This window comes from Hydra vulgaris, chromosome 13 (genome assembly GCF_038396675.1).
Source record: "Hydra vulgaris chromosome 13, alternate assembly HydraT2T_AEP".
Taxonomy (NCBI): domain Eukaryota; kingdom Metazoa; phylum Cnidaria; class Hydrozoa; order Anthoathecata; family Hydridae; genus Hydra; species Hydra vulgaris.
The window spans coordinates 39,462,348-39,479,988 of record NC_088932.1 but is presented as its reverse complement, the minus strand read 5'-3'; the positions used below and the strand labels follow the sequence as shown (position 1 = coordinate 39,479,988).

General features: G+C 27.4%; 1 protein-coding gene across 1 annotated transcript in view; it reads right to left on the bottom strand.

Moving 5' to 3' along the window:
* Positions 1–12,657, bottom strand: part of LOC100212498 (peptidyl-glycine alpha-amidating monooxygenase B) — a 62,143-nt gene extending 49,486 nt beyond the window's left edge. The window contains exon 1 of the mRNA XM_065815349.1: positions 12,184–12,657. Coding sequence (XP_065671421.1) covers positions 12,184–12,567 — 384 coding nt within the window. The 5' untranslated portion in view covers positions 12,568–12,657. The remainder of the gene's footprint in view (positions 1–12,183) is intronic.
* Between the last annotated feature and the right edge of the window lie 4,984 nt (positions 12,658–17,641).

Here is a 17,641-nt window from a genome sequence, read left to right as displayed (position 1 = left end):
ATATATATATATATATATATATATATATATATAAATTTATTATAATATATATACAAATACATGCATATATATACATATATATATATATATATATATATATATATATATATATATATATATATATATATATATATATATATATATATATATATATATATATATATATATATTACTTTTATTTTAAGCCAGATAAAACAAATGACAAACTTGAAAAATTAGATTGTCTGAATGAAAATGAATCTATATCTTTTTTTCAGTCACACAGAATAAGTAAGTTTAAAACTATTATTTTCTATCAAAATATCTATTTCATTGTAAAAGTTTTGTTTACTTATATTCTATATTTAAATGGGGTACAATTATTATTTAGAATTTAAGATTTATATAGCATTTTTGTAGAAAAATATGAAATTGAGTAGGTGGGGTGTTGAATAAGTTGTTGAATAATGTTTAGGGACAGAATAAAAGTTGCATATATTTTTGTTTAGATACTGAATAAAAATAAAAAGAACTTATTTTCATTTTTTAGGATTATGTGTCACGAAACTGTTGCAACAGTTTACGCAAATGGCTCCTCTTTAGCATTTCAAGATGATCGTGAGCAGAATATAATCCAAGTAGATAGTCTAACTAACTGTAAATCTTCCCTGAATCAAATTATTTTCAATGTATAATACTATGAAAATCAAAAAAATCGCTCTGGCTAGCATGAGACATCAAACAAGTTTAAGAGAAGCAGCTACTTTGATAGATCCAAAACTTATAAGCAAGAGTGATTTCCATCTTATTATAGATCATAACAAGATCAATTGGGCTCAAGAAAAATTAGCAAAAGAATTAGACAATAAGTTTGAGGTAGACCTAGAAAAAAACCAGTTACATGCTTTTTTTTTTATGGGAAGGTAGATGCTACAAAAATGTTTATAGAGGTGAATGAAAAAATTTTCCTGGCCTTATTAAGGAGGAACATTACTCTGTTGTAAAAGACCCTGGAGGTGACTATCTTTTTCATTTTGTTCCAAATGTGACAGCTGGTAAAAAAAAAGCAGAAGTTATTGCAGATCACTTGGTTGACTGGTTAACAAGTAAGAATCGAATTCAAAATTTTATGGCTATTGGAGGAGATAGCACAAATGTAACTACAGGTTGGGCAGGTGGTGTCATGCAATGGGTAGAAAAAAAAATTAAACAGGTTAGTTTGGATTGTGTGATCTACACACTGGTGAGTTAGAGTTAAGACATTTAATTGAAAATTTAGATAGACACTTTCTTATAATAAATGGTTTGGACCACTTGGAAAATGCTTGACACAGCAACTAAAATTGAAATCAACTCAAACTTCACTATAATAAATTTAGGTCCTTCTTTAATATATTTTAGTCAGGAGATTATTAAGGATTTAAGCACTGATCAAAGTTATGCCTATCAAATTTGCCAAGCAATAAAGACTGGAATTCTGCCTAGCAGGTTAGCAATGCTGGAAAGTCTGTTACAGTAGATGGCTAACAACAGCACATCGATTTTGCAGAATTTGGGTGTCAAATCATGGGCTTACTGGTGAAAATCTGGAAAATTTACAAATGATTGTAAATTTTATTGTTAGTGTTTACATACCTAACTGGTTTAACATTAAAGTGAAATCAAAATGGATAGAGGGACCTAGACATGCTTTGTATCAACTAGAGCTACTTAGAACACAGAACAAAAATGTTTTAAATATTGTTATGCAAACAATTAGGCGATCAGCATGGTATGCACATTCGGAAGCCATTTTACAACCCATGCTTTGCAGTAAAAATACAGAAGAAAAAAAAGAAGCTATAAACTAAAATTCTTAAAATTCGAGGAGAAGGAGATAATGTAACTCAAGTTGGAGATAGCAGTATCAGAGTAAGAAAAACACCAGAAATAAATTCTAATGCTGATCAGCTAGAAAATTTTATAACATGGGACTTAAATGTAACTGAGCCACCACTTACCTGCACTCTTACATCTGCCACCATCAAAGAGTTTGTGAACTATCCTATGGAAGTTCCTTCTTGCACTTTTCATACACAGTCAGTTGAAAGATGCGTCAAAATGGTAACTGAAGCTGCAGGCCATTTTTACACACACGAGAGAAGATAATCTTATATACGTGCTCAGCTTGCAAGTAAACATTTAATGTCAAGAAATAGAAGCAAAAAAGATATGGCAACCCTTGTTAAAATGCAGGTGGAGTAGCTAAAGACTAAAAAGCGATGTCTTAATTAAAAACTTGTATCTTTAATACTTTTAATAGTTAAAATTGTCGACAGGGTTAGTTTTTATATTCTATTCGCGGGCAAGAATTACATGAACAATGAAAAATGCTTATTTTGTAAAGAAAAATACTTTGTAACAAGGTTGTGATTAGTCTAGCTTAAACCCCCTAATGGGGGATGGGGTAGGCCCTACGATATTTGGGAAAAGGTGTTATTTTAGGGCCTCTTTTTCAATTAAAGGAGTAATTTTGTAATACCTAATTGTAGAAGGTTGTTTTAGAATTTTAAGCCCATATGCCCGTTTTTATTTTTGTTTGGGGGGGGGGGGGGGAATCAATTTATGGCATTGCCTTGTAATTATGATTATTAGGTAACACCAGCGCTTACTTAATATAAATATGCATTTTTAAATTTTAGTATTATTCAGAACGTTGTACACTACAGTCTGAAAAATTTTGGACACTACGAAAAATTATGTTTCTCATCACTTTGTGCCAAAAAAAAATCAACCAAAACAATCACGTTACGTGTTCTTGCATTGTTTATGCATACTGTTACCTTGGTTTTTTTATGCGAAAATTTTTTGTTGTGGTATAAAATATTTTTTAAATGTTATATATAGTAAAGTTTGTGTAAAAACCCTAACTTTAGCGGCTATGTGTGATATTTTACAATGCATATTATAGAAATTTTTCTGTTCTTTCTTTGTATTTGTAAAGTGAAATTACATTTGGTCCGTATGTGCTGTTTAGTTTTGTTGAGTATTCTTATGGTTTCTTATTGTTATTGTTGTTGTTTAACATTACATTTTCATCGTTTTTAGAAATTTTTTGATTATTAGTAGATTATTATGCCACCTAGAAGTAGGAAAGATCTAATGATTTGAAATTAGCAGTTGTGAAGCAGCATGGTATGGGGTACTCATACAGACAGATATCATCAATGTTGGGGATTTCTCATATAAAGGTACGTATACGTGAAAATTTTGGGGGGTGGGGAAACATTTTGACATTTTTAAAAACTTTGGTAGATGCTAGCAGAATGCAAGTGCTCAATTATGATTCTGCTTTGATTTCTGTTTTAGAAATACAAAGAAGATGGTTCAATGGATTCCTCCAGGAGAAACTGTGGGAGAAAACGTATCTTGTCAAAATGAGATTTGTGAGTGTTGGAGCTTACGGTACGAAGATCTCCCACAAAGTCAAGCAAATGCTTATAACAGGAACTTCGGAGCAGGGGAATCAATGCAGCCACCTCAACTATCCTTGAGAATTTAATCAGGATAGGGTTGGTGTCACGTATAGCCCCTCGAAAGCCCCTGCTGACTGACAGATACCTGAAGCTATGACTGGCTTTTGCAAAGAAGTTCATGGGGAAGAATGCAGACATTTGGAGAAATGCGTTATTCACAGACGAGACCAGAATCTGCATTAGGAATGACAGTGGGAAAATTAGGTCGAGGAGAAAAACTGGGGAAAGGTTTAAATTTGTGATACCCACTATAAAGCATCCTGCTGCTGTAATGATGTGGGGAGCATTTTCAGTTGGAGGGGTGGATGTATTCGTTTACTGGAGCCTGATGAGACTTGCAATGCAAGGTGGTACTTGAAAGTGTTAGAGGGTCAGGTCAGTAGGTCAGCCAGACTTCTTTTTGGGGCTAATCAGGAGTTTAGGCTTGAAGATGATGGTGCACCCTGCCATACGGCTAAGGTGGTTCAAGACTTTATTAAGAGTAAAGTTTGGCAGACTTTGGATTGGCCCTCTCAGTCTGCTGACTTGAACCCAATTGAAAATATCTGGTCAGCATTAAAAAGGAAGGTTTGGACACACACTTTTACGATACCCTTGAACTCAAGGCCAGAATTATTAGAGTTTGGAATCATGAACTATCACTTAATTTTTTTGAAAAATTGGCATTGTCAATGACTGATAGGCTTAAAGCTGTCAATGAGTGATAGGCTTAAATCAGGGCCAAAGGCTATTTAATAGACTACTAATTGATGTTTTTTTATATATGGACTTTACTTAACTGTATTATTACTGTGTTTTGTGTTCAATATTGCGTACATTGTTTAATGAAATCCTTAGATCAGTTACCATTTTTACAAAATTCAAGGGTGTCCACAATTTTTCCGACAGTAGTGTACATCATGATAATAGATACAAAAACAATTATCAGTGCAATTTCATCAAAAAAATAATAATAAATGTTAAAATGACCAAAAGAGTTAAAATTCATATCAAAATTTACCAAGCTAGCGCTTAATGAAATTTAATTTTTAAAATTTCTCTTTTCTTAACTAATCATAAAAATACTTTTTTTCACTACTCTTTTTTGATATTTGAAGAAAAAAAAAATTGACACACCCTTTATTGTAAATAGGTTATTGCAAATTTTCTTCATCTTTTCTTTATTTTTCAATCAATTATTTTTATACTCATAAATTGCTTCATTTGAAATCACCAAGATTAAATTATAGATTTTATATTTAGAAGAAGAGAATGAAATAGGTATATTTTAAGATTGTTGTTATTAAGTGTATTAAAATAGTTGATCTGTATTTAGCAAAAAAAGAATTGACTCTTTTGAAGTAACTTTTATTTTAGCAGCAATAAAGCAGCAGATTGGTAAATACTTCATTTTAATTTTAGAATTAGCTAATTAGTTTTTAACTAAAAGCTGTATTATTGCCTATGTTTCATTAAAATTTGTATTTTTTAGCTCGCAAAAGAGAGGAACTTGGTAGATATATTTAAATGATGTAACTTTTTTTTTTAATGAATTTATACTAAATAAACATAATTTCAAAATTTTTAATTTTCAGTTAAAAGAAAGGAAATTCTTGGTAAGATTTTTATTGTTTTAATAAATGTGCGTTAATTTGAACAATAAATTGTTAATTGAGGTGAAATAGATTTATACTTTATCATTTATTAATTTAGCTGCTGGAGAGCATTTACTGCAGTCCGGTATTTTATTTGTTACTTTATTTGTTTATTTAAAAAAATATATTTACATGTCAACAATATATATTTATGATTTTTATTCAATTTACTTTAATTCTACCAGCTTCTTCAACATCATCACTGCCATCTGGCGCTCAGAGTGGAAACCAAGACCTCCTTGGTAATTCATTAAATGTTTTTTTTTATTTTTTTTTTATTTTCATTTTTGAAAAACTCATGAGTTTTTTTTTTTATATAAAATATAGACTTGTCTAGGAGCAATTATTTGGTTTGGCGCCAAAGCCACTCTGGGCCTAAATCCAAAAGGGTCTTCCATATATGGGCCCAGAATGGAGGTAAAGATCTGCCTCATTTAAAATACAAACTTCCTGGTGGCAGAAGGGAAGGCAGATAAATCAGGAATGGTGACGTTTTCAACAATTATACATATACTTATTAATAAGTGCATGCAGATTCACTTTTTAGTGAATCTATATACACCTATTGATAGGTGTATATAAAGTGTGCATGTTTATATTGATGATGTTTATATTTGTATATAGTCTTTTTTTATATTAAGTTTTTGTATATAGTTGTGAGTTTGTTTTTTTATGTAAACTTTGTGTTTTATATAAATATTTATTTTTACAAAAAGACATTATTTGAGTTTTAACCCACCATACCCTAGGTGTGGGGTGGAGAGTTTCAAAATAGTACTCTATTAGTCCCTCTTCACGCCTATCCCTGAAATTCTTTTTTTCTTTTGACGTTTAAATGTATGCATTTAGATATGAAAATACAAAGTAATGACCTTGATATTAGGTTAGAGGGTGCAGCTACAGCTATAGAGGATGCACCCAAAGGACTTCTAGCCTGTCAACCTAAAGTATTTAAATCATATATGATAGTACCCTGTTAGAATATATTTAGAAATACAGATAAAAATTTTAAATTTCAATAAAATTTTGATATTTTCTTTACGAAAATCAACATTTTTTAGGATATTTAAGTGTTTTTTAGACCTCCCCCTCTAGCACCCTTTATACATACTTTGTATATAGATGTTGCCCTTTGTAAAACCTTTCTTTTGATACCAAGTTGTATTTTGATACCAAGTTGTATGTATTTTATTAAGAATTGACAAAGTTATGACAATTAAGAAAGATTTCAAATTTGATCACAGTTTCTTTAAGAAATCCATATATTAAAAAATCAGTACCTAAAATGTCATAACTTTTTGTTGAATTGTTCAATTCTGATAATTTTTTCACCTTTAAAATACTAAATTGAAGACCTTTCCAATAATATATGTAATAGTGTTTGATCAATTTAAAAATTTCATGTCACATACCTAATATATATATATATATATATATATATATATATATATATATATATATATATATATATATATATATATATATATATATATATATATATATATATATATATATATATATATATATATATATATATATATATATATATATATATATATATATATATATATATATATATATATATATATATATATATATATATATATATATATATATATATATATATATATATACAGTATTGTGAAAAAGTTAAGAACCACAAAAAAAACAAATCATAATTTATTTTTATTTTTAAATTTTTTTTTAACCGAATATATTTTTCTGGTAAAAAGAATAATAATAATAAATTTTAGAAAATAGACAAACAAAATAAAAAATAATAATAGTGATAAAAACTTTTAAACAAATATAAAAAATGTATTTAAAGTTTTATAGGTAATTTTTATTTTAAAAAAATTGTGAAAAAGTTAAGAACCACAGAATAAAAAACGATAATTTTTAACACCTAATACCGCGTAATTCTACCATGAATTTTTAAGCACTCATTTATACGATTTGGCATTGAGTTTATTAAATTCTCTAAAATATGTTTGGGAACATTTCCAAGTATTGCTGGTTAAATATTGCGCAACTCCTCAAGGCTCCTTGGTGCTTTCTTGGCAATCTCTTTATCAAGCCAACTCCAAAGATTTTCAATGCAATTTAGATATGGGCTATTTGGTGGCCAAGTTAGACGTTCAATATTTTTACTTTCGAACCATTCAGAGACAATTTTAGCCCTGTGACATGGTGCATTGTCTTGCTGAAAAATGAACGGAACACTTTGCTCAAGTGCATCAATTGACGGTAACAAGTTGTTATTTAAAATATCGACATAATAAGTAGAGTTGAGTCGACCATCAAATAATTTAAACATACCGAGACCATAATATGTCATGCAGCACCATATTCCAACCGACCCGCTACCTTGTTTTGTTCTTTGAACGATACAATCGTGATTATATTTTTCTGAAGGCTGCGGTCTTCCAGAACGATGGCGATCAACGTAAGATTTCGTCTCTTTGGATCTTTTGATGATTGTTAGCACCGAACTATGTGATCGCTTTACTATTCTTCCAATTTTGCAAGCGGATTTACCTTCCTGGTGAAAATGCACCACTTTTACACGATCTTCATAGGTAATAGCTTTTCTGCTCATTTTTTCAAAAGGAAAGAATTCTTTTTTGTTTGAAATTAAATACTTTTTTTAAAAGCATTTAAAAAAATTAATTTTTTTCAAATGTTTTTATTGGTTCTTTGGTAATAACTCAGGTCATTAAAAGAATATTTTAAAAAAAAGGGAAAAATAAATTTAAAAAGACGTTTCCGCCGCATTTAGCACAAAAAATTCTTTGAGGTTCTTAACTTTTTCACAAAAAAAATATTAAAAAAAATTAACACATAATATTTAATCCTTATTTTTTTATAGGTTCTATTAACTAACTTTCAAAAAAAAAAAAATTTTCTTTTTTCTCATGCTATATTTAATGTTTGAAAAAAAAAGACTATTTTATTATCTATAGAATAAAAATTAATCAAATTTATTTGAAAAATTTTTTTTTTATTTAGTGGTTCTTAACTTTTTCACAATACTGTATATATATATATATATATATATATATATATATATATATATATATATATATATATATATATATATATATATATATATATCGGATTTAGGAAAAATGAGGTCGATAATTATTTGCCGACCTCAATCTTTTAAAGATCATCATCAGGTCGGAAAAAAAATTTGATACAAGGGTTTTACCATAAAACACAGAAACGAGGTCGGAAAAAAATTGCCAACCTCAAACACTTTAAAGTTGGCAGTTAGGTCAGCATTGCCGAATGCTGAACCTAATTCCAAGGGTTGTATATATATATACATATATATATATATATATATATATATATATATATATATATATATATATATATATATATATATATATATATATATATATATATGTATATGTATATGTATATGTATATGTATATGTATATGTATATATATATATATATATATATATATACATGTATATATATATATATATATACATATATATATATATATATATGTGTATATATATATATATACATATATATATATACATATATATATATATATATATATATATATATATATATATATATATATGTATATATATATATGTATATATATACATATATATATATATATACATATATATATATATATATATATATATATATATATATATATATATATATATATATATATATATATATATATATATATATATATATATATATATTTATATATATATATAGTACTGTGAAATTTTTACCAAATGTGCCTTATATTATTTCAATTTAAAATACAAACCACAAAAGTTGCAAAATTAAATGGTTAATTAACATCTCATCGTTTTTTGAAAAAGCTTCTGTGCAAAAGTTTAGAAACAACTGAATTTGATTAATATTTATTTCAGCTGAAACTTCTACTAAAAAAGCTGAAACTTCTACTAAAAATCACAAAACAGCATCTATTTAACTATGAAATAATTTTAATAAAACACTTAGTATTTGATGGCATATTTGTTTGCCTTTAAAACAGCATCACAGTGATGAGCATTGAATCTACTAATTTAATGAGAACATCCTGAGAAATATTATACCAACATTCTTTAATCAATGCAAATAAATGGTCTTTGTTGGTTGCTTTTTTACCAACTAATTGCCAGTCAACGTACTCCCAAAGATGCTCAATAGGATTGAGATCTGGGTTCTGTGAAGGCCATTCAAGAAATTTGATATTTTGTGATTTAAAATATTCTTAAAAAGACCTGGCATAATGCTTTAGATAATTATCTTGTTGTAAGTTCCATTCATTTTATGCTTTGCATGTGGCAGCATAACATTATTACATTATATCACAGCTTTATGATGTCTAAATAAACTCTCTGGTCTATTATAACTTCTGTGTAATGAATGGGACCCATATTGCTGGAACTAAAACATCCCCTAACCATAACATTTCCCACTGTTTAACATTTCCGTGTTTAACAGTGGGTAACTGATATTTTAGATTAATCTGTCTCCTACTGGGCGCCTAACATACCTAATTCTGTCACTACTAAATAGCATAAAATTTGATTCATCAGAAAAAAAGACTTTTGACCACCCATTAACTGACCAACTAATATGATCTTTTGCAAACTTTATTCTGGTTTTTAAATTTCTTGCAGATATTAGCGGTTTCTTAACTGGACGACAGCCATACAGATTATTTTGTCATAATCAAAGTTTAGTTGAATCAACGCTACAGTTGTGCCATGAAACTGATGCAAAAATGAATTAAGTTTGACAACAGTCTTGAAAGGATTATTTTTGGAATACCTTACTAATAATCTATCAGATTTTTCAGTTGTAACTTTAGGTCTTCCAGAGCGAGGTTTGCTTTCGATAGTTTAGCGCAGATGAAATCTTTTCATAATGTGAATTATTCCTGGTTTAGAAACATTGCAAAGTTCAGAAATCTGCCTATAAGTCATTTTTACTTTCCACAGCTTTTATAATTAACTCCTTTATTTCCTTTCGGAACTTTCCTTAGCTTTTCCCATGCTTTTAAAATATTGCAAAGTAATTGAATTATAAAATTTTACAAATATTTTGGCAATTAGTTATATTCGCTGCCTTTGAAATATCTCAAAGTAATTAAATAATTAAACTTCACAAACATTTTGGCCTGAAATTTTGCTTTTGTTTACAAAAATATATTTTAATTGCAGGGTATGATACTGTTTCTAAAATTTTGCAAAGAAGCTTTTTCAAAAAAACAATTAAAAGTTATTAACCATTCAAATTTACAATTTTTGTGTTTGTATTTTAAATTGAAATAATATAGAGCAATTTGGTAAAAATTCCAGCTTATTTAAGAAAGTTTGTGAAATATATATATATATATATATATATATATATATATATATATATATATTATATATATATATATATATATGTATATATATAAATATATATATATATATATATGTATATATATATATATATGTATATATATAGTAGCGTGCAAAAGTCACAGAAGTGACTTTTATAATACACAGTAGCATGCTAAAGTCACACAAGTGTCTTGTATAAGGCTTTCTAGGCAAAGATGTCTTCTTGGATTATCAATTACTATTGACCTTTCATGGAAACCATATATACAATTGATTACTAAATTAGCACCTGTTAAGGTTGCATCTTTCTATTGTGCTCACTTTTTTCTCTATCCTGATTCCATTCTCTATCTCTATAAATCTCTTATTTGTCCCTTTATGGAATTTATTTCTTATTCGTCCCTGTATGGAATTCATTTCTTATTTGTCCCTGTATGGAATTCATTTCTGGTATCTCATTTCTAAATATACCCATTCATTGCTTTGCATGAATGGGTGTATTTAGAAAAGAGATACCAGCCATGCACATTGTTAATACTATAATATCTATGCAAGCCTAAATCAACAAGGATAATCAACCTAAAATTTTTGCTTTTCTTCTGGGCTTTTGCTAAGATGACAAGTTAATTAAAAAATTCCTTTTACAAAACTTTAAAACATCTACAATAGTTCTAATTATTCTAGTTTAACAAGTAAGTCTTGATCTAATTGATCAACTCTGTGATCAACTAAACTAATTGTAAAACTTTAGATACTTTGTATGAATGGCTATCTTTGAAGTATTATTTTAATTACTACATTATTTTTAAATTTAACTAAATTTAAATTTTAAATTTAGTGCATTGACAGATCAATGTTTACTGTTGCAAAAATTGATCTGTCAATGCACTAAATTTATATATATGCAACTTCAATGCTAGATGTACTTGCTTTGTAAGCAGGAGGTTTTAAATTCTAATGTTCTTGTTTGTTAAGCAGCCTACTTTATTAAGATTCCTGTATTAGAGTTGTTAATCTGAGAGATTTTTATGTTTGTATATAACAATAAAAAAAAAGACCACAATTTCTTGTTTTTTAATTTAAAAATGAGAGGACTCCTATAATGGCTAACTTGGGTTTGGGGATGCAATTATTTGCTGAAAAACTATTTTTTAAAGATATCTATACATCAATTGATATATCAGCATAGAAATAAATATGTGTATATAGCATAAATATGTGCACATAGAAGCTAGCACATAAGATCAGCATAAATAAATGTACATATAACAGCTGACAAGTTTTGGCAAAGGGGAGTAGTAAATGTTTAGCAGATTAATAAATGATAAACCAATATATAATGGTTTTTTTTGAGATTGTTGCAATGTCATAAAAAAGTAATAAATTAGAATTGTTAATGTATATTTTTAACACTTCAACATCAAATTAATGCAATTTATTTTAAAGAACTTTGGCATGTTTTCTATTATTTTAAAAAATAACTTTTAGAATCTGCAATCTGAAATGGCAACTTAAAAAAACTATTAAAGAAGTTGATAATGTGTATATTTCCAATAATCACAAATGTTATGAGATAAAATATCTTGTGGGTACAAAAGTAAAAATTGAAAAAAAAATGATATTAAGCAAACATGAATATAAATTACTAAAATAAAATAAAAACTTTACAAATATTACTTGTTTTGGTGAAATTTGAGGCATTTTCAATGATAGAATTACAGTTTCAGAAGTATCACTAAGATTATTTAGGCTTTCTTGCTCATCACCGTCATCATCATCATCATCATCAACAAGTTTTCTGCTGCTAATGACATCAGATAATTTCTGATCAAAATCATAGATTTCAGCTTTTTTGTCATCCGCATAATCATAAATAAAACTTCTTCTTATATCATCATGGTATTTGTTTTGAGGAACCAAACTATCCTCTTGACTTCCTCTAATGAAACGATCGTATTTGAGTAATCGTAGTAGATTATTTAAATCTTTTACAAAACTTTTGTCACATGAAACATGAACATAAGCAAAAACCAAAAGCAGTAGCACTGATAATGATGCCATAGTAAATAAATTTTATGTATAATTAATCTTCAGTTTTGTTAATCTCATTTAAGTTATTCATATAAATATATATATACAATCTCTAAACAAAAGCTTTTGATTAATTTTTCTCACAAACCATATAAATATATAAAAAGCCCTCTACTTTTTTTAAAAAAATTAACATGAAATTTATTTGAATATGGTATTTTATTATAATAAAATACGATTAAGGTATGATAACAAAATGTCACTATAATAATATATGATAATTTTTGATTATTTGAACAATTACTTAAAAACAAAAAAAATTAAAATCCTAAGAACTTTTGTAAAAAATACTTTTAAATCACTGTTTAAAATATACAACTTTATAATAAATTTACTTTAAAATTTACGTTAAGTTTGTTTAGTAAAACAATTGTTTGTTTTTATGACAACAAACGGACTTAAACAAACGTCTTGTTTTTCTTCCGGTTTACCATATTGAAAAAAATCAAAACATCTGCGAACAACAACGTTATGCTATTGGATAAAGTAAAGATTAAATCATGCGGTTCTGAGGCAAATATATATTTTAAAGCCTGGAACTGGGAGAAAACTCAGGCTTGGTAAACACGGACAGCTAGATAAAAAAATAGTTACTTTTTTAATTAGCTGAGCAAATAAAAATAGCTAAAATTACTTATTTTATAGTTTGAATATATTTTTTTTTTAATCTTTATTTAAGTTAGTTTCCAACCTCAATTTAAATATCGAATTAAATATTCAAGAATCGTGTAAAAAAATATTAATTTTTCCTTCATTTACTATAATTTCGCTGTTGGATAAAATTTATAATGTATAAGTTATATTAAAATAATTAAACCGATGGTCAGAACAAGAAGAAAACTGTTCGTTTAATTACCAAACCACGTTACAGCTTCATAATAGGTTGTTTTTCAGAATAAAGTCAATAACGGTTCCGGGAATTTTGGTAGTGATAGGGGTGGGGGGTTTAAATATTTTTGTATTGTACACTTTGGCGTCTCCTAAACAAAAAAAGTCCTCAACTTCTGAGATATTTTAGGACTTTCAGATTCTGGTAGGGGGGATGCAAACCCCATCCCCAATCCCTCCGCCTTCCCCTTGGATCCGTCACTGAATAAAGTATATAAAATTGTGATAAAAACCTACATAATTCACCAAATATTTAAGAAATGTGTAAATTATGTTTCAATATAAAGTATATTTAAAGGTTACAGTTGGTATAACTGCTAAGATGTAAATCCACCCTAGCTATAATATACTATAGCTAGGGTATAATTATATATATATATATATATATATATATATATATATATATATATATATATATATATATATATATATATATATATATATATATATATATATATATATAATTATTATATAGGGTATAATTATATATTATAATTAATATATAATTATTAGTTATAGCAAGCTATTTCCTTTATTAACATAAATTCTTTTAAGTATAACTAAAAATAAAATAATTAATAAAAAAAAAATGGCAAGTAATTGAAAAACGCTTTTTTTGCTAAGAAGGAAAAAAAATTAATATCTTAAAGTCCACAGATAATGAAAACGCTTCGATTCAGATTTGAATTGTTTAAGTGAATTTTTCATATTATTAACAATTTGGTGGAGGCGGAGGGAGGTTATACTTCCACATATAAGGTCTGAGGTTCAATTGGTATTTAGTTTAACAAATTAACACCAGAAAATTATAAATTGACAAAAAAAAAAGATTTTTTTTCTTTTATTACAAAATAATAATTATTTACAATTTTTCTTTATAATTTACATTAACTCAGGTTTTTTAAACTTTTACAATGTATAGATTTCGCAAGTGTTTGTAAATATGTACATTTTCTATTTTGTATTTATTTTATAATATATTTTTATATTTTTAATTTTTTAATTTTTTAGTGTTTTTTGATTTTGTACTTTTTTTTTTTTTTTTTTTTTGATGTTGTGCGGAAAGAAATCGAGAGTTTAGATTAAGTTAAAAAAAGAAATTTTAAAATAGGTTAAGGAAAGGTTCATAAGGTAAAAAGAATGATTTATATGCAAAAAAATTTTAAAAAGAATTACATGACTTTTACATAAACATTACGTTACGAACACTATAGATAAGAAACTTACTTGTTAAAATGTTATTTCATAAAATAAGGGCTGGCAGTGATTTGCTAATCATATATAATGATAATTTTGTTGTATAACATAAAACATTGCAAGAGGGAAGAAAATCTTTACTAAACATACAACGAGCCGTTGTTTTATTTTAGCTCATATGTTTAGTTTCAAACTTTCATTCTCCACTTGATAAAAAACATTTTTGATACAAAAATTCTCACAAAAAATGTCCGCGGTGTTTCTACGGACATGATAATTATATTTTAAGGTAATAATATTCCTGATGTTCCTGGTTATTACCCTGATCACTGCCATTTGGTCAATTTTTTTGTTACTATACATGTGGTGGCATCTACTGTTCCATATTGCACTCATGATGGTTTGAGTGAGTGTCAACAGCAGCTGCAAAATGGGGCTTTTTTCCGATAAATTCGCTGCTTCAATCGAGAAAATCGAATTTATGGGAAAAAAGTTGTTTAGGGATGTCAAGGAGTTATATACGTGTTTAAAATACCCCAAATTTCTACAGAAGGAGGACAATAGGCAAGATGTGCATGTTGTCCTCGATTTTACCACAAGTTTTGCATTTGTTATTTTTGACAATCTGCTGCCTTGTGCTTTTGGCTAGCAAGGCCGCAAAAGGTAAACTTTAAACTTGCTTTAAACTTGGCATAGAAAAACTGGTTTAAATTTACTTGTTGTGTTAATTTGACAAAAAAGTTATCCGAAAAAAATTTTTTTTTGAAAAAAGTTTCACATACGTGGCTAGTTTTTTAGTACAAAATACTAATGAACTTTTTAATTATTCATTAGTTGCCTTTTAGATGACGTTCTACTTTTTATAATTAAACTTTTTAAAATTGATATTTTAGAAATATATTACTTTACTTTTTATAGGAAATGTGTTTTGCAATAAACAAGAACAAAGTTTGAAAAAATTTAATAATTAAACAGGCCCGTTGGAACAAAAGTTATATTGGGAGGGGGGGGGGGGACAGTGCTGGATTAAGGGGTCCCGAAATAGTTTTAAGGATCTTGTTTTTTTTTCAGTCCTTTTTTCAATCAAGTTTTTTAAAATTATTTATTTGAAAAATTATTTTCCGAGGTTTTTTCATTCGCAAGTTTTGGTATATTAACATTAATGCGTAATTAATGTAACTGGCAGCACCTTATTGTGTTTGATTTTTATTTTTAAATTTTGTTCACTATATTTTTGCATCTAATGTTGTTGTACGTGATAATTATCACGTAAAATAGAGTGAGCGCGTGCTGTTAATCATAACTAATTGTAGATAAAAAACTAAAAAAATGTTAGTAAAGCTAGCAAGCGAGTCTACGCTCTAATAAAAAATGAGTCTTTTTTTAAGTAAAACTATATTTTATTTCAACAATTTCACGAAAATCTCTTTTAAAAAGTGTTTTAATATCTTATTTAGGATAAATTAATAATAAAAAAAACTTAAATTATAATACTAAGTTAACTATTCTACCTTAAACTTATATTTATGAATAATTTTTAAATTGCATCTAATAATAATTTAGTGTTAGAAATTAATTAACTTATTTAAAACCTCCATTATGATGAGGATTGTAAGCAATTACATGGCATTACGTGGTTGTAACTTTAAACATTAAATGATTATTATACCAAATTAAAAACCTGGCAGCGCAAGGCTATCACCGTGATATACTGATTTGAAGATGCAAATCTTCTTATCAGTATATCACGATTGTCTTGTGGAAATATTTCAGAAAAATTTACATTTACTTTACGAATTTTATAACCATTGTAAAACACACGCATTATTGAATTGCATGCATTATTTTTTATTCATTTTTTTTATTTAATTTTCTATTTTTTTGGTTATTAAAGTGCTTAATTATTAAAGCTTCCAGAAGAAGTCTCATTACAGAGCACCTCAAAGAACCATGTAACCAGGAAGTTCACGTTTATATACGTATATACATACATGCATACATACATTCCCCAATTGGAAGGGGGATCAGCAAATTTATGGGATTCATTTGCAAATTTTAAAATCTTTTTGCAAATGTTAGGAATTTTTTTTTTTTTAAGTAAAACCAAATAGTTTTTTAAATTTTGGGGCCCTATTGACAGGGTTTTTTTTTTTTTTTGGGGGGGGGGGGAGAGGTTCTGAACCCAGTAGCTACGGCACTGTACATATTCACATATATAAATACATACGCATGTGCGCGCAGACACACACACTTATACACCCACCCACACCCACACCCACATGTGGCCTTAGGTTAGCCCTCCATTTCTGGATTCTTACCTTTTCTTAATAGGATAAACTCATACTTATCTTTTACTTCATTTTTGAAAAAATTCTGCAAATGGTCTTTGGTGTGTTAGGTCCATATTTTGTTAGAGATTTTAAAGTTAATTCATTATTTTAGGTTTTAAGACGTTTTGAAAATCAAAAATGTCAATTTTTACAATCAAAAATAAGATATCTCAAGATATATTTATTAAATTTCAAAATCTCTAGCTAAAAAGAAAGATATTAATGCAAGTATCAATTTCAAATATAAAACTGTGTGTATAGAAGAGGTAACATAGTGGTTTATCGAGCATCTTTTTGTAGACTTGTTTATTATGAGTAAAATAATACGAAGAATGTGTAAAAATACATATATTCTTCCATGAATAAAAAATATAACTCCTATTTCAACATGTTAACATATTAAAAGATTTAACTTTTGACCAATTAAGCCATGATTCTTGGTTACTTAACTGCATATTTTATTGTAGACTGAACCAAACGTAAAAATATTCCAGTCTACACGACATTTTGTTTTAATAGTCGCGCGAACAATTCGCGCTGAAAGGTTTTTGGCCGAAAATTAACGCCGTGTTTATCCTGAATTTGGACTTCAAAAATATTAAAAATTATTTAATTTAAGTATATACCCA